Source organism: Cricetulus griseus, assembly GCF_003668045.3.
Source record: "Cricetulus griseus strain 17A/GY chromosome 1 unlocalized genomic scaffold, alternate assembly CriGri-PICRH-1.0 chr1_0, whole genome shotgun sequence".
Taxonomy (NCBI): Eukaryota; Metazoa; Chordata; class Mammalia; order Rodentia; family Cricetidae; genus Cricetulus; species Cricetulus griseus.
Genome location: NW_023276806.1, coordinates 178,955,592 through 178,973,836, shown reverse-complemented (window position 1 = coordinate 178,973,836; position 18,245 = coordinate 178,955,592). Strand labels below are relative to the sequence as shown.

General features: G+C 38.3%; 1 protein-coding gene and 1 pseudogene across 1 annotated transcript in view; one reads left to right on the top strand and one right to left on the bottom strand.

Annotated features, from left to right (window-relative positions):
• Nucleotides 1-18,245, top strand: part of Sema3e (semaphorin 3E) — a 248,153-nt gene that overhangs the window by 139,093 nt on the left and 90,815 nt on the right. The window contains exons 3-4 of the mRNA XM_027393496.2: nucleotides 5,360-5,419; nucleotides 7,968-8,087. Coding sequence (XP_027249297.1) covers nucleotides 5,360-5,419; nucleotides 7,968-8,087 — 180 coding nt within the window. The remainder of the gene's footprint in view (nucleotides 1-5,359; nucleotides 5,420-7,967; nucleotides 8,088-18,245) is intronic.
• On the bottom strand, nucleotides 17,267-18,113 carry LOC103162712 (annotated as a pseudogene).

The following is an 18,245-nucleotide window of genomic DNA, read 5'->3' as shown; positions in this document are numbered from 1 at the left end:
TTTTGCTCTCCAAGCTTCTAAAGTTAAGCTTATTTTGCAGATTTTGAGCTTAAGATTACATCACATATTTGGATTTCTGTAGATATGACTGCCATTAGAAAATTCTATTTAGAAACCTACACACGATTCTCAAATTCATTCAAGGTCAAAATGAATATTTTGGTTTATAATTTAGTTTTTGATTCAGTGGAAGGAAAATATTAAAATATAATTTGCATATGAATTTTAGGGGGTAATTCACATTAATGATGGCAATTGAGAAAGTTTTGTACATAAAGGGGGCATTTATCAGGTCATTGATGTTTGTATAATGTGTAGGTTCTGTTTGAGTCCATGTGCTTTGGACAATATGCTTTTCAAATATTAATTTTAGCCTAGAGTCTAAAAGATCATAATTCTGACTTCTAAACAACTTGGATAATGACAGTCATTATAATTAAGTGCAAAGGCATAAACCCTCGGAGTGATAATGTGCATGAGGTTAAGGACTACCATTTATAAGCCATTAGGATGATTTTAATGGGCTATATTCACATATATTTTCTTGCTTTTAATGATATTTATGACATGTATAATTTAAGTTTATATTAATGGTTCCTGTTGTACATAGATACAAAATATAGAAAGTAAAATCAAATTATAAAGCATTTATCATTAGAACATTGGAAATCTGAAGATAGCACTGTATGAAGTTACAATAGTGTCATAGTTGTGTGCTTATAGTCTATGGGGATCAGGTATGCTAGCTGAATTCTTTTATTTATTTTTAAGTAAAAATGAAATTTTTTAACAGTTAAGTTATCCTATCTTTGCTAATTTGTTTCTGGTCCACAAAGTCTGAGTGTCATACAACAGCAAGTTGTGAAATCCTTAATCCTGGTTTAATTATGAATCTCAAGAGGGAGCCCAGAAAGAGTGACTTAGTAGGTTAGTTTATATTTTAACTTCCTTTTTCCTTTTGAGATGTGCAAGAACAGTAAATGGCTGTTAATGTGCAGTGGGGTGACTGAATTATACAGCAAAGAACTGTGATCAAATGATGTGTATTTAACCTTTTGCTTTTTGTACCTTTTTTAGTACAGGAAATTTGGAAGCAGCATTACACCCTGTTGTTTAACTGCCTTTAAAAATGTTTGTACAGAACAAATAACTTACTTTTATGGCTCCTTTGGATGCTAAACTGTGGAGCAGAACCAAAAGACATCCTGATTGCCAAAACAAATGAAGAAAATGATTTTCCATACTAGTTTGGCACAGCATTTATACATGATGACTTTAAAAATGTAACTTTATATTTTTACAGAAGTCATTTTGTCACCCCAGTTAACTTTTGGCTAAAGTCTTGAGCATGTTAAACTATTGAAACATACAAACAAAAACCCTCTTATTAAAACCAGAACATCAGAACTTTGAGGAAAATTTCTCCACACATCAGACTTCACTGTAGAATTTATAGGCCAATTTCATCACCCTTTTTCCAATTAGAATGGCTTGATCTGTTTCTTTTTGTCTGATTACAGTGATCCTACTAGTTTTTGAACACTTAGGCCATTGTCAATATGCTACAGTATTTTTACCCTGATAAAACTGAGAAAAATTTACTTTTCATTTGACTTTTTTGGGGGCATTTTCATGTCTGTGAACTGTATCTCTTAGAGTTCACAATGAGTTCTTTAGCTGGACTGTCTTTATAAAGAATGTGATAAAGGTGCCATCATCAGACAGTGAATAAATAGACCATCTAAACTATGGGTTCAACTGACATTAACAGGCTTTGTTCCTTGTATTCTAATAAGAGAGCTAAAATTACATATATAAATCATTGTAGTGTCTGTACAAACAAACAGCATCGGGGATCAAAGTAGGAAAAGATGATTTTGTTGAGAATCACATTGCAAAACATGCTTGCAAGATTAGAATTATCATCTTTATATTAATTGCCCTCCTTAGGTTTGTTCTAGCACAAGTACATATTCTGAAAATTCTAGAAAAGGTATTTATTATCACCACTACCACATAATACACTCTCTTTTGTTTGATCCAAACTGTGAAGAGCCTGAGATTTTCCGTGATATTCAAGGCAAGTTGGCTGATATAGTTTCTGAGACTCCATCAGAAAGCATTACCCTCCTGGGCCAGAGACAAAGGAGTCTTGTTACTCTGAACAGAAGGCAGCAAGAGTCCCAGGTTTGGTTCTGCTGGGAGAGATACATAGAAGCCTCAGCAGACACTGCTAGACAGTGTATGTTTTACATTTGAGGAATCTCAAGCTCAGAAAACCTTTTGTCATTAGGGAATAGGGGAGGCTGTCAGCAAAAATGTCTAACCTCTGGCCAGAAAGACCTCCTCTAAATTTCCCCATCAGTGAACAAATCTCCTTTTTACCTTGCATAAATTTGTATATGTGCCTTTCCTTGCTATTTGGAAAAATGGTCTGGAATAAAAACCATCCAAAGATAAGTAGAAATGCTTTGCGATTTGCCACCAAAACAGTGCACTTGGAAATAATCACTATGAAACAATAAAAGAATACATGGTATTGTGTTCTCAGAACACAATTTAAAGAAATCATCATTTTATAGTGAAGATAAAGTGAATAAGGAAAGGATGGTAACATTTTGAAGATTCCATATCTTGTAAGTATGTTAAGTATAGAAGGAATTATTCTAAGTTATTGATGATCTGTATTCTAATTTGTTCATATCAATAAATGAAGTCATGAAATTACAGACATTCTGAGAGTTTTATTTTGTTTATTATGTATATTGTAATATGCATATATGTATATGAAGTCTACTTTAAGAAATGAATTTAAATAAATTATAAATTCACAGTAAAGTCATAATTCTCAACTTGGTAGAAAAGTCCTTATGAATGATTGTAGAAATTCTCTCAGAGAGCCAGGCGTTGGTGGTACACGCCTTTCATCCCAGCACTCGGGAGTCAGAGGTAGGTGGATCTCTGTGAGTTCGAGACCAGCCTGGTCTACAAGAGCTAGTTCCAGGACAGCCTCCAAAGCCACAGAGAAACCCTGTCTCGAACACCCCCCCCCAAAAAAAAGAAATTCTCTCAGAGAAATGAATTTTTTTTCAAATCTAAATACTAGATCAGATAAGGACCATAAATACTGCAGCTTCACTTCTGGACACACACCATCAGTTGCAGACTCATTTCCGGGACACACAGCATTAGCTGCAGCCTCACTTCCGGACACTCCCCATCAGCTGCAGCCTCACTTCCGGGACACGCACCATCAGCTGCACCATCACTTCCGGGACACTCACCATCAGCTGCAGCATCACTTCCGGACACACACCTTCAACTGCAGCCTCACTTCCAGGACACATACCCTGGACACTTTCATGCAGTATCTTGACTCAGATCATAAATTGCAATTAGTTTTTATTTTCACTCTTTGCTCTTCGGGGGGCCTGCCACCCAGCTTCCAAAGAAACACACTAAGGCTTATTCTTAGTTATGAATGCGAGGCCTTAGCCTGACTTATTTCTAGCCAGTTTTTCTTAACTTAAATAGTTCCATCTATCTTTTGTCTCTGGGTTTTTACCTTTCTCTAGTCTATATTCCTTTCTTTACTTCTTACTCCATGTCTGGCTGGGTGGCTGGGTGGCTGGCTCCTGGTGTCTTTTTTATCTTCTATTTATCCTCTCTGCCTGGTGGCCTCAGCTATCCCTCTCTTACCTAGCGATGGCCAGTCAGCTCTTTATTAGACCAATCAGGTGTTTTAGACAGGCAAAGTAACACAGCTTTACAGAGTTAAACTAATGCAATTTAAAAGAATGCAACACATCTTTGCATCATTAAGCAAAGATTCTACGGCATAAATGAATGTAACACATTTCAAAATTATATTCCACAGCAATAAATACTGCAACTTTACTTCCAAGAATCCAACATTGACACTTTTATGTGATGTCTTGACTCATTACATGTGACCCACTGATGAGTATGTTGTGAAAACTAGAAATAGCAATTCTAAGATTTTATACATATGCTTTAGTTTGTTTTTTCTTTTGAGAGTGGTCTTGTTCTCTAGTTCTATTTTTCCTTTGTCTTTTCTTCTTGTATACCAACATGAAAAATTCATGTGCTTTCCTGTAAGGATTAGATGATGTACTTTGAAATGTAATGAACACCTGTTGCTGAGTAACTGTCAGCAAGAAACTCGAGAGATCAAGAACCAGCGGAAACTCAAAGCACAGTGTAGTCTCTCAGATGACAATAAATTTAATCACACAATAAAATGCCAGCCACTGCCGCCATTTTGTAAATTCTCGGTGTGGCTCCCGTTTCAGGACTGGATTAGGCTATGTAATGTATGACTGGTAAGGATGAGTTCCTTCCACTTCTGGACTGTAATCGCTTTTTATGGAGCATCATCTTTTGAAAGAATAATAAAATCTTAAACATACTTGGCATTCAAAGATAAACATCAGATGCCAAAAGCTAAACTGCTTAGAAGGATGATTAGTGTAAGAGGGCCAACCAGCTATCATTCAATGAGCACTGGAACGTGACTCAAAGACTAAGCTGGCAGCACCTCTGCTACACAAGATATACCCAGTATAGTCTGCCTTCTCATTTTTCTTAGAGGCATTAGAAAACTGAATTTTTACATAGGAATTCTCAGTCTTGAAGTTTGCCAATGTCAGATAAAAATAAATGTAGCTTTCAATTTAATAAACAAGCCAACAAACCTAAGACATCATGGCAACTTCTGCAAATCCTGTGGAGGCTGGGAGAGCAGAACAGTTTTGTTCTATAAGGCAGCACTGAGGCAAGGCCTCCAGGACCGGTTGCAAACGAGCTGTGTAGCCATCCAAAGCTGCAGGGTGTCTGCGACTTGTTATTGAGTGATGCATTTAAGAGTCCTCCATACTTTCATACTCGCCTTTGGCCCAAACATTACTATGAGTCCAGAACACTGATATTTTGTGCTTGGTGCTAAAAATGAAAAAGGAACTCAAAGAATTAGAGGAGATCCTTCTCTTGACACCATGGGTAGACTGGTTCACCGACATATTGGAAGTCAGGGATTCCAGCAGGTGAAATATGGAAAAGAACAGGTTCTAGAGTGGCTGCCTCTGCAGGTGAAAGGTGAACAGAACCACCTGGAAGACTAGGGATTCCCCAAAATATAGCATCCATCATGTGAAAGCTTACAGAGAAGTTTCTTAATCATACAATTATTCAGAGAAGATAAGGTTTACTTATTTTCTCAGAAAGTAGAACAAAATGGATTGCAAATTGTAGACTGCATTGCAGAAGAAAACAAACTGGTTTTTAGTGATCTTTACTTCTATACACAGTTGCCATAACAATACATTATCTTCAATTTCAGATACACTGGCCTAGTCCAGCAGCAAAGGTCGAAGAATGCATAATGAAAGGAAAAGACACAGTAAGTACTATTCATTGTAGATTAAACCAATCATGGGTTTTATTCTTGGTGCCTATAAAGCATTGAATCACTAAAGTTTTATTTCTTTTCAAAGACATATATAAATATTTTCATAAAGAGAGAAGATATCCGATAAATGCATTATTCTATAAAACTAATTTTAATGGAGAGTTGAAAGATAACAGGATACAATTGTGACTGGAGCATATATTTAAAAGTTCATGTGTTGTTATTTTGTGTGTATGGATGTTTTGCACACATTTTTGTCTGTGCCCTCTGAGGCCCAAAGAGATCATCAGGTATTCTGAAATCCTTAACAGTGGAGCTATCCCTCCAACCCGCAGAGGCGCTGTTATTTTATTATATTATATTTTACTAAGCTTGGATTTATAAATTCCTTATATTAATGTTTATCTTCTGATTATTTGGGAGAAAACCACAATGGTAGGTGGTTCTGTTTTTTTGCTTAATTTGAAGGGGATAGATAAGAGAAGTCAAATTCTTTAAGAGATTTCACTTCACTTTGATTAAGAAATTAGAAATGTAGAAACAAAATGAAGGCACAACATTTGAGGAGTTGAAGCAGGAAAGTGCTTGACTCATTTTATAATGCTTCTGGGGTCTTTCCTGGTACTAGATGGAAAGTCTATCCCATTTCAACCCAGAGTCCATGAGGTACAGGAGTGAGAAGTGTGACTCTCTACCCTCCTCTCCTGACTCCAAGACATGGGTGAGAGGCCTACATGGAATAAGTGGTCCTTCTTCCCCAAGGAAATACATGGTTTGGACAATGGCCATTGGTCTTTCCTTGAAAGCAAACTTATCTTTGTTTCTTCTAAGCTAAAAAAATATGACTAACACATTATTAGTAACTCCCAATTCTCTGTTGTCAATGGAGCAGAGCCAAGGAAGTGTGTCAACACTCTTTTGGCTTTAGTCCACACTGTGATGCTGAGAATCGACCAGACTCTCAGCCTATGTCAGTCTAAGCTCAACTGAGTCAAAATGTGCTCCAATTGGTTCTAAGAAATGACAGTATGTCAACAGAGGAAAAGCAAGTGCTTCCAGCCATGTGAGGATAGAAAACATTCACCTCGTCTGCATGGTCAGATTCTAATAACTGTTATGTGTCACACACAAAGTAAAATGTTACATATGTGGGAGTTGAATGGATATATCTGTGTACCCAGGGCAACGTACTCAGGAATGCAGTTCTCAATGTTGCCAAGGGGCTTAGTGTCCAGTGAGACTGTATAGTGAAGACAATCTGCTGGTCTTCCCATCCCTGTGAGTTTATAAGAGAGACTTAAAAGAGAAACATTAATCTGCTCATTTTTATCACTGTTGTGTATATTTATTTTAGGATAATCTTTAGGACTATAAAAGGTTAGTGTTACTCTTGTAATTTACTTTGATGGAATAGCAATGTCAAATTTGATTAAAGGATGTTTTAAAAAATTGATTTGGCTAATATGTGTTTGAAGAAATTTGAGTGTGTGTATGTGAGTTTGTGTGTTTCTGGGTTCTGTATGAAGGTAATGAGCCTGCCTGAATGGAGAGACCATGACAGTGCCTGATAAAGGGGTGTGTGTGAGTGTGTGTGTAACAGCAGTTAATGAAAAAATAGGCTATGAACTTTAAAGAGAGCAAGGAGGGAGATGTGAGAGGGTTTGGAGGGAGTAAAAGAAAGGTAGAAAGGTTGTAATTATAATGTCACAAAGTAAAACAAATAACCCACAGCTAACCACTGAACTGAACTTCTGGAATCCAGTTGCAGAGAGGGAGGAGTGATGAACAAAGGGGTCAAGACCAGGCTGGTGAAACCCACAGAAACAGCTGACCTGAACAAAGGGGAGCTCATGGACTCCAGACTGATAGCTGGGAAACCAGCATAGGATTGATCCAGACCCCTTGAACGTGGATGTCAGTGAGGAGGCCTGGTTAATCTATGGAGTCTCTGGTAGTGAATCAGTATTTTTCCCTAGTACATGAATGGACTTTGGGAGTCCATTACACATAGAGGGATATTCTCTCAGCCAAGACACACGGGGGAGAGCCTAGGCCCTATTGCAAAATATATGACAGACTCTGAAGACACCTCCCATGGAAGGCCTCACCCTCCCTGGGGAGCAGAAAGGGTATGGGCTAGGTGGGGTGTTAGTGGGGAACAGAGGAGGGAGATGGAACTGGGATTGAATGTAAAACAATCCTGTTTCTAATTCAAATTACAGGTAGAGGGTATTGGATGCAAATCATTATGATTGAATACATTTGTGAGCATTGTTTTTATATCCTCAATTTCGATAGAACACTATAAAAATGATTGACAGAATTATAAAGATTATGAAGTCTTTCACATTTCACTGCTCATTACAAGTTGTGCCCCTCACTCTAGATCCTTTCTTCCAGGTCCTCATCTTTATTCCAGTCTCTGTTCCTTTCCCTCCCAATTCAGACTCCCTTCCAAGGACTGAAGAACTACAAATAGCAAAGGTAGGGTAAACATGTGCTTCATTCTAACCATGTGTCCTTTGTGATTCCACTTTAGAGCGAGTGTGCCAATTATGTTCGGGTTTTGCATCACTACAACCGGACACACCTTCTGACATGTGCTACTGGCGCCTTTGATCCACTTTGTGCCTTCATCAGAGTTGGGTACCATTCAGAGGTAAGAAGTATGTTATAAAAGAAAAATGGTGCTACCTCCATCAAAAAAGACAAAACCATTTGAGTTGTATTTATTTAATATGCTTGAGACAGAGGAATGGTCGCCCGTGTCTTTAAAACCCTTGTCAGCTCTCAGTCTGTGAACTAATTAACTTTATGTGTATTTATGCAGCAAGCAATTTTATTACCATAATTTGTCTGCTTGACAAATTTTGGAACATTAACGTATGTTGTCTTATATATATTTGACTTATAAATTCACCAAACTAGAGCATATATTTATATGTATGTATATAAACAGATTAAGGAACACATACAGGGGAAAAAGATAGATACAATTTATGTGAATAAAATGTTGCATGCTGTACTTTACAAAAGGAATGTAAAGCTTTCTGATTTTAAAATCACACTCTTTCCAGGCAGATGATGTGAGAAACACAAAAATAGAAAGATTTCAAAGTAATGAAAGATAAATCTCAGTGTGAGAAAGCCATGCATCTCTGCAGCTGACCTACATGAGGCAATATGCTACTATATAGCAATGGCTGCAAATTCCAATCCCACTTTTAACATAATAACTTTGCACAGGAGGTGCAAAGGTTAATCACCATAACTGGTTCTTGCAAGTTGAGTGAACCCTTATCTTGGACATATTTGTAGCATGTGGCATCACAATTTCATTCACCAGTGTGCAGAACAATGCTCTGAATTTGGGAATTGCTGCCTTTCATTTAGATGAGAAGGCATAACTTAATATACATATTCCTTGATTTTATCATTGCACACACACACACACACACACACATACACACACACACACACACACATATATATATATATAGAGAGAGAGAGAGAGCGCATCTGATACTTACATTCCATTTATGAAGATGCAGCAGTGACTATACAATGTATTTTACAACCCTATAACAAAAAAAATACCATTCTTTTATACTAAGGCTTCTTTCAGGTAGTCCTTGCCCTCGTTAATACCCAGGTGCACATACAATTAGCAACCAAGTGCTTAGTAGCTGCCTCTAAAGACTGCCGCAGATTGAGGTACATTAGTTGTTAACTATCCTGGCAGGGAGAATGTTTAATTAGCATGTTTTAAATATTAGTTTGTCACCCACAGATGTAAACTAAATATAACATACAAACATATCTCAATGAAATGCTTGAAATATTTAGAGAAAGGACACAAGGAATGGTGAATCAGATAACTTCAAGGACAGATTGCATAATTGCACAGCAGAAATTCTATAATCAGTTTACAAGGAGACATAAGAACAGCCAGAATGCATACATTTTCAGCATATATCTGCTAGTGATGTAGTCTCTCTGTTTTCATGTATTTCATGACAGCTTTGTTCCTCCTTTACTTTCATTGAGCAGAGGATTCTGGATTAGGACTCTTCTCCTAACCCTTTCAGTATTTTAAGACCCTTTGTTAGCTCTATTTTCTTTCTGTTCTTTTAATTTGTATTAAATTTAATAGTTCTTTGAGAATTTCATACAATGTACTTCGATCATGTTCACCCCTCCAATTCTTCATTATCCACATCTACATAATTTTGTGTCATTAAAACAACAACAAAAGCAAACAAAAAGTGCAGAACAAAACAAACAAACAAAAAAATCCACCAAGACCAGTTTGTGTTGCCCAAAAGCTCTTGGATGTGTGTCACTTAAATAAATTGGACTCTCCCTTTCCCAGAAGATAGCTCCAAGGCTAGGGATGTAACTCCATGCCCAGTTCCCCTCTCCATCCTGGGACTCAGTGTAGTTTGGGCTTGCACAGGTCTTGTACAAGTTGTCACAGCCATAATATTGTTGTAGTCACCATGAATCCACATGAAAAGCTGCCCTGCTGCGTCTAAAAGACTCTTTTAGAGCCTCCGGCTCTTACAAGCTTTCTGTCTCCTGCAATGTTTTCTGTACATTGGGAGGAATATGTGTGGTGTATGTGTTCACTTAGGAGTGAACATTCTTATTTACTAAACCTTGGGTATTGGGGGGTCTCTCTGTCTAATTCTTTTCTTAATGTAAATATGGTTTATTCACATTGTTTCTGACTTTAAAGTTGCCTTTTCTTTCAAAATAGTATGCTTCTTTGTTTTAAACAGGTCATCTGAAATGTAGCTCTAAGTGCAGAGGACTTTGGCAGAAGCATAGCTATATTTCTTAGGATATCAAGACATGAATGAGGTTTATGAATCACATATGTTCATGTTTTACAAAATCTTTCTTTGAATATCATTTCTGCTCCATTCAGTCACACATGTCTTCCCTGCAGAGGCTCCGGCATGGATATACATTTGTTTGCTTCTAGGCATCATCTCACAGGTCACCAGCTCATTTCACGTTTAGTCATTTTTTTCCCTCTCCTTCACCAGTATGATGGTTCTAGGAATTGAGATCCAGTGATCAGGCTGCCGTGGCAAATAAGTCATCCCATCCAAGAGATTAGTTTTATTCTGGAAGAAAAAGACTGCACATAGTATCTCTTTGGCCAAACATTTCCTTTGCTTGTTGTCTTAGCAAATCTGTGAAATCCCCTCTGATCACTCAAGAAGACTCTTCTTGTATTCATTACTCTGCTTTCTATCCTTTCCCCTTGACTAAATGTTAAGGATTATTAATTCATGCTATAGCAGTATAGTCATGCTGTCAATGTTTTCAACTTTTCAGTTGTGGCTCAGGATCTGCTCACATGTATAATTCATTATATCAAGCAATTTGGAAGTTGCTTATTCATAAGGTGTAGAAATTGCAGGGCCCAACCTAAGGTTTTGGATACCACCCTCATTTTCCAACTGAGCTGACACTTTAATTCTTTGCTGCTGATTTCTCAGTCTACATCAGCACTCACCATCTTCTCTACACAAACTAGGTGGTTTCTCATGAGACAATGTCTTTGCTCTTTGCTAATCTCCAGTGCATCCAAATAATTTTTGTAAAAGTTTTCTCCCTTGTTTTAACCACCATGAAAAAGTTGTTTCAATACAAATTAGTTGTATTATCCAAGCAGAAGCATTGTGTAATTAAGGTGAATATGCATAGCATTGAATATCTGGTGTCATGCAGTTCAATATGAAAACTACATCTCATAAGAGGAATCTGTAACCCCATGATAATCCAAGCAGTGAGGATATATTCCCAAAGCACCATATGGAATCTCAGAACACTATTTGAGTAAATGAAATGTTACCAATTATCATAGTCAAGGAAAATACTTTAATGAAAAATCTCACAGGGAGTAATTTATGTGATATGTTTGCAAATATTTGAGTATGTGACATAGAGAATAGCAGGAAATAATGGCAGGGAAAGCTGATGCATGACCTCAATGCCACACAGTGGAGCTCAAAATTTTCTGAAGTCAGAAGTGGAGTACTCAAATGACATGGCATTATTTAGAATAATTCAAGCAGGAAAAGATAAAGGGCAGAGAGGCATTTGAGGAGCTTATCAGAAGCATCCTGGGAGATCAGAGAGAGAGAACAACATTGCTACAATAGCAGAGAGGGATGTGTGAAGCTGAAATGAGAAACTGCTCACCAACAGACTGTATACAACTGAGCATTTTTATTGGATGTTGCAGATGAACAGGAATTAGAAGCAGTTCCAGTGAATTTCTTGTTAATCAAAGAGATATGCAGCCTTTAACATAGAAACACTCAACTATGCAAATGGTAGATTTTTTTTTATGGCCGTCACACAAATGCTCAGAATTTCTGAATTCTATCCTTATTCTCATTTAAAGTCATGAAAAATTGAGTTTGGGGGCAAGATGGAGTCATTAACACAGATTTAATCATTGAATTCTCTAGGGACAAATGATGGCTGTTCCTGATTCTCTACTATCCATCTTTAGTTTTCCTTCGTCTCTCACTTGTGGATTGTCTCAGGAATGTCCATGGAAACATAGAGTGAGCAGAGATTTGGTAGAGTTAGTTTGGTATAGATTCATACTCATGCAGGAGAAAGATTAAATTGACAGGCAAATCTCATCAATTAATACTGCTGGGAGAACAGTTTAGGTTACGGAAAGCCAAATGTGGCTGAATAATGGAGTATTAAAGTCTGTTTAACGATGGTAATACAGTTCAAGCAAGGAAAGAGGTAAGGGAAAGGGTGTGGGGAGGTATAGAAGTGCAGAAATTACTTTTATTAGTATACCAGACACAGAACATAACTTTTATCCAATAGGAAGATAAAACTGCCATCTCAGAGGCGAGAAAGACGGGGAAGAAGCAAGTGTATTCAACCAACACATCTTGAATGTTCTGTACTAAGAATTATTTTTCAGGACTGAGACTCAAGCTAGGAGTGTATTTGATTATTTATCCCCCACCAACTGGAGTGTGTGTGTGTTTGTATTTGCATGCATATCAAATCTTCAGCTATGATTCACTGCCTAGGAGAATTTGAATAACCAGCTAAATGTAAAGCCTAGGTACACCAGAGTTGGCAAGCTCATAAAGGGTGAAAGGCCACAAAGATAAGTAGGGGGGAATAGGAAGGTGGGGACAAAACAGGGAGAGTGAGGTGCAAAGAGTGAATTACAGTACAGTTAAACACTGTAGTGTCTAACACTTCACAGGGTTGCTGTCCACACAGTAGACAAGCATCGAGTTAGAGATAGGCAAGAGTGGGGGCATCTCACTGTAGTGTGAATGTCAACAGTGGCCTTCTAGAACAAGACAGAAGCAATGAACTTGGGTCTCTTTCCTTGCCTTTTGCTTTTATTATTTTAACTTCTAATTAGTAAAATATATAAGTACAAGAAGTACAAACATATAAACAGCGAATCACGTGCGACTGCAGAGGTAGCTTATTGGTTGTGATCACCTGCTGTTCTTCCAGAGGACCTGGGCTTGATTCTTTGATCATGGTGATTAACAACCATCTGTAATGCTGGCTCCAGGGAATCCAAGACATACATGCAGACAAAACATCTATACACATAAAGTAAAACTAAGCGCATTACTGTCTGTTTTCTGTTTTTTACAAATGGAATATTTCTGGTGACTAACACTCTAATAGTTTTTCTTATCCTTTTCCTTGGAAAGTATAACATTTCCTACTTGTTTACTCTCTTCATTTATTTTTTTTCTCACATTTATTGAAAAATGATTTTTCTTTCTCTTTCTACATCTTTCTGTATTCTGTTATGCTGTGTCTTGATGAATTTATAATTTTGGTCCACCTTGTTTTCTTGTTTGTTTTTTGTTTTTCCAGGCAGGGTTTCTCCATATAGCCCTGGCTGTTCTGGAACTCACTCTGTAGACCAGTCAGGATCCTCCTACCTCTGTCTCCTGAGTGTTGGGACTAAAGGCCTGCCACCATTCCTCCACTGCCCTGCCCACCTTGTCCTTTTTCTAATTTCAGCTTCTATGTAAATACTAAGTTACATTTCTATACATTTTCTGCTGCCTTTTGTTTACCTCCCATTGTCTGTGGTAATAGTACTGCATTCCTTGTTTTGTTTTCTTGTAGCCCTGGACTGGATTCAGATGGAACATTTTTCTATTACTCATTTTGTGTATGGTTAGTTTTGTTGAACTTTAACAAGGGCAGCAGGACTCAAAATACATGTCTACCTTTACAATGTAGGACATACCATTGGTGTTTTGTGAGTGTCCACTTTGTGGCTATGTGCGTGTATTCCCCTGACTCTTATTCCTGCTCTTTTAATCTGAATATTATACTACTATTTTCATGACTCTCTATATATCCCTTTCTTGGACAAGTTTTTTTAAACTGCCCGAAGCAATAAGGATGTCATAGCTTGGAGGCTCATGGGTCTGTGTCCTATGCCAAAATCCCTTGCAAGCATTCAGAGATTGGTTCAGCAAAGCTGCCGAGAGTTTCATCTGCTTTCTAAAGCGCTATTTCTAAGCCAGGAAGCCTCTGGAGCTCCATGTTCTCTCTGCTCCTGCAGTAGTTTATGGCCAGGGGAAGTCCTTGCATGGAGGTAGCATTTGGAGGCAACTGTGATAGGTGTTGGTGAGAATGACTGTGCTTTCCCAGCTGCTGGCTCTGTTGTTATGGGGAATTCATGGAGACTAGAATGCATGTTTCTGTAAAAATATAATGAATGACATAAACCACACATGTATACCCACATCTAGTATATTCACAACTCAAAGAAAATGGAAAATGTGCAATAAATGTAAAAGTTCACACAATAAAAAGCAGAGTGTCTGATATAAAACAGGAATTTATGGGTAAGTGGCAAAAACCTTGAGATTCTAAAAAAATTAAAATGGCCTTCAAAAATGTAAAAGCTCTCTTAGGCCTGTGTTTTTAGCACAATAGTGTTAGTATTTTCCTAATGGCACCAACTTCCTATTTTATATAACAAATTATTAAAATTGTAGCCACTTGCAAAAAAACACACATATCTATGGCATGGTTTTCATGGGGCAGAACATCAGGCAGTGTTCAGCTGCTTCTTCTGCTCAGATCTCCCAGGCTGAAATGAATGTCTACCCAAATTCTAAACTCTCTGGTTATGTTTGTGTTGATATTGGCATAATTTGATTTTTAAATCCTAAAGATGAATTCTCCATCCTTTTGATGGCTGTCTTCACCTGGGTCACAGCAGTTCCTCTACCAGCTGGCTTTATTATAGCATGCGAACACAGTTCTCTAGGGCCAGGGGGAGGAAGTCATGTAATGAAACTTATTCCCATCTACTGTGCAGCAGGAAATAATAATAACCCAGGGAGCGATTCCCAACCATTTCACAGGACCCACCCACCACACCCAAAGGAACGGAATTTCCCAGGGAGTTCTTACCTGGGATTGAAAATTCTGGCTGCTGTTGGCAATGTTCCCACCATACACTACACCTGTTCTTTTCATCTTTTGTGGACAAAGAGAATGTTTGATTAATACAGATGCTTTCAAATACAATTTCTGAGGGAAACAGGCAAAGACACATTGCAAAGGGCTTGAAAAGAAGTACTGCTTTTTTGAATTTTGTTTGGAGATTTTTGTTGGGGGAAGATGAATAATTCCTTACAAGTTCAATGAAGGTTATGGGATGGCTATATGGGCCGTCTCCAGAATTTGTATATCCAAATATGGTAAAATTGATTGTCCTTGAAGGCATATGTTTTTAAATGTGGAGTGCTGTCGTGTTTTATAAGTATAGAGTATTTTTTTCAGTGTAATTTTATTTAAAGCATATTTATATCACTTTTAAATATGCAGACTAAATTAGTCATGCAAATGTACTTTGTACCAAAGAGAATTAAAAATGAACTTTAGGAATTTCAGCATGTGATTTTGATAAGTTTCCCCTCCTGTGAAGAACAGCAACTCAGCTATTTCTGTTGGATGTTACAGGCTTTGCAGTCATCAGGGTTGTATGCCTACCTCTAGAAGAGAACAAATAGATTGGAAAATATGTTAGGACAGTACCCAAGTAACATTTTTGCCAGGGTGCATATGAACTTGTAGACTGTCAGTGATTTTTCTCCTAGTTGTGTATAGACTTTCTAAGTATCCATATGCTTTAAATATTGTCTTGCATTTCTCCTAATGTTGGAAACTCGATTTTAATGGAGATGAGAAAAATGTATATCTATAACATTGTACTTTTTGTTTGCTTATTTATTTGTTTTGATACAGGGTCTTGCTATGTAGCACATGTTGGCCTAAAATTCATGACCCTCCTGTCTCAGGATCCCGAGGTCTAGGATTGCAAACATGCGGCATCCTGGCTAGCAATATGGCTTTTCAAAATTATGTATGTTTTTCTCACTGGTGTTTCATTAATGTTTGTTTTCTTAATATAGTGATCCTTTTTGTTTATAGTGCACAGTAAAACTACTGCAATATTAAAATAATTTCATAACAGATTTTAGGTTTTCAAAGTTTGTCTATTAGCATTATTTATCTGAAACAAGTATTTTATTTTAAACACCTCAGGTCAGTTTAGTCATGCATTTAATATTTTCTGCATTTTACAAAGAAGTATGTCCATCTTGATTTAACAAATTATTTTCTTTACTATTGTCTGTTGTTTCTAAACATACAAGACAGTAGATTCCAAATTTGTTCTTTTGATGTTTCTGTTAGATCTATTTAATTTTCATTGTTTAGACAGATTTTTCAATACTAGGTTAAAATATATGGAATTAAGCATAACTTGTAAATTTTTATGGGAAACGAGCTCACGTTTAATTGTGATATTTTAAAATTGTACAAGTTTTTTGCATCTGCCCTCTCACCCCTTATTTAGACTCTTAAAATGACAGGAAAACATCCCCAATCACAGGTTGAATGAATGGGTTTAATAAGGTTACCCCTTCTGTATGAAGCACCCAATATTCCTTAAAAAACCAATGAGACCTGGCAGAGGCCAACAGTGGATTTCATCTTCAGGGTTAAGCAGCTCAGATCCTCTCAGCACTCTGTGATGCAGTGGCACATGTCCAGAACTGGTACAGTTCCCCAGTACTTGGGGAACATAAGTTGTACCAGTGAAAAATGTTGTTTCCCCTTCAAGGGGAAGAAAGAAAAAAACAACTCCTCAAAACCCAGCTAGTTTAGATGAGGTCTACCTGGCCCATCTCTACAGCCTCTATATTTTTCTTTTTCCTTCTTTGCTTTTCTGCAGCAGAGCAAGAGAGACAAAAGCCTAACCTGAGTTACAAAAAAAACAAAAAAACAAGACAGTGGTGGCTATAGAAGGAGTGACATGGAGCAACTGGGATGCTCCTTGATCCCCCACATCCAATGTGGGTGCTTCACAGAAAAACAGTAACAACAAATTCACAAAATACAATGGTTCAAATTACAGAGTCCATTCATCCAGGAGTGCTGGACAGCAAAGAAGTGGGAGGGCAAATGACACAGGGACAGGAAAAAAAAAAATGTAGTCAGTCAGTCCAGGCACAGGACCTGGCAAATGCTAGAAACAGCAGGAAAACTCAGGTCCTTTCAGACCGAGGGTGGTGGTGGAAAAAGAGAAAACCCACATACTGGAGTCAGGAAGACTATGCCTTACTGCACCAGAGACAAAAATTCCAATTCATCCAAGAGAAGGGAATATGCAGAGGCCCCTTGGCAGTGGGTCCTGCCTTCTGTGGCAGGGGGCAGAAAACAGAGAAAGAGCTGCCACATCCTCCACCCATCCCCTCCCCCATCCCCTTTGGACAGCAGGACTCAGTGGCCTGCAGCAGCAGCTTTCAGTTTGGCAGGAGAAGGATGTGGAGAAGGGAACTTCTCTGCAGAGGATGAGCTCCTCAGGGCTGACTGCAGGTAGACTGTCTTGTGGAAAAGTCTGTTGCTTAAAAAGACCACCAAGGAGAAGAGGCACAACTGGAAAAGATGCACTTTTCCAGGAGTCTTTGCTTCATTGGCACTGATGATGAATAAAGGAAACAGGATAGAGAAGAGGCAGCCCCTGATGATATGGGACGACTGCATTGCTGTGAAGAAAGTCAAGGGCGACCCAAATCCAAAGTAGTAAGGCCAGTCCTTTCTATGTTTGACAATCGCCAGTGCATTTCACTTCCTTTACTGAACCAACGGTACTCAAAGCAGTACCGTGAGTAGAGAAGAGATACTTGTGGCAAACTAACCAGCAACCAGCTGACCCACAAGATGGATGGGGAAGAGACTTGCACACAACCCCTGAATAAGGAAAAGTGCCTGTAGCAAAAGGTTGAAGAGCATGTCAGCAATTATTTTGCTGACACTGGGGAATGGATGAGGTTTCCTCCCTGATACTTCAAATGCCAGGTCAGCTATATCTGGGAACCAAATGACATTCACAACTTTGCTAATCACAAACAGCGGGAGCACCCAAAGAGCACCGAAAATTGATGTGAGGAAGAATTCCAGCTCTCCTTTGCGCCAAGGCACTACTTCCCCTTCTTTGGTGCTGCTGCTCTCTCCTCTGCTGGATCCGAGCTTGTAGCTTTGAGATGCCCCAGATGGAGTCTTTGTTTCTGCTGACAAAGTTCCGCAGAAAGGCTTTCACACTCTCAGCCATCTCTTCACTGCCCAGACTATCAATTACAGAGAGGAAGTAACCCCAAATCTCTCATCATGGAGGGCCCTGCAGCCCTGCTGTGGCGACTCCGACCCGGGAGCTCACCCACCAAGTCTTGGTTTGACTGCTCTGTGCCCAGCTGCCAGC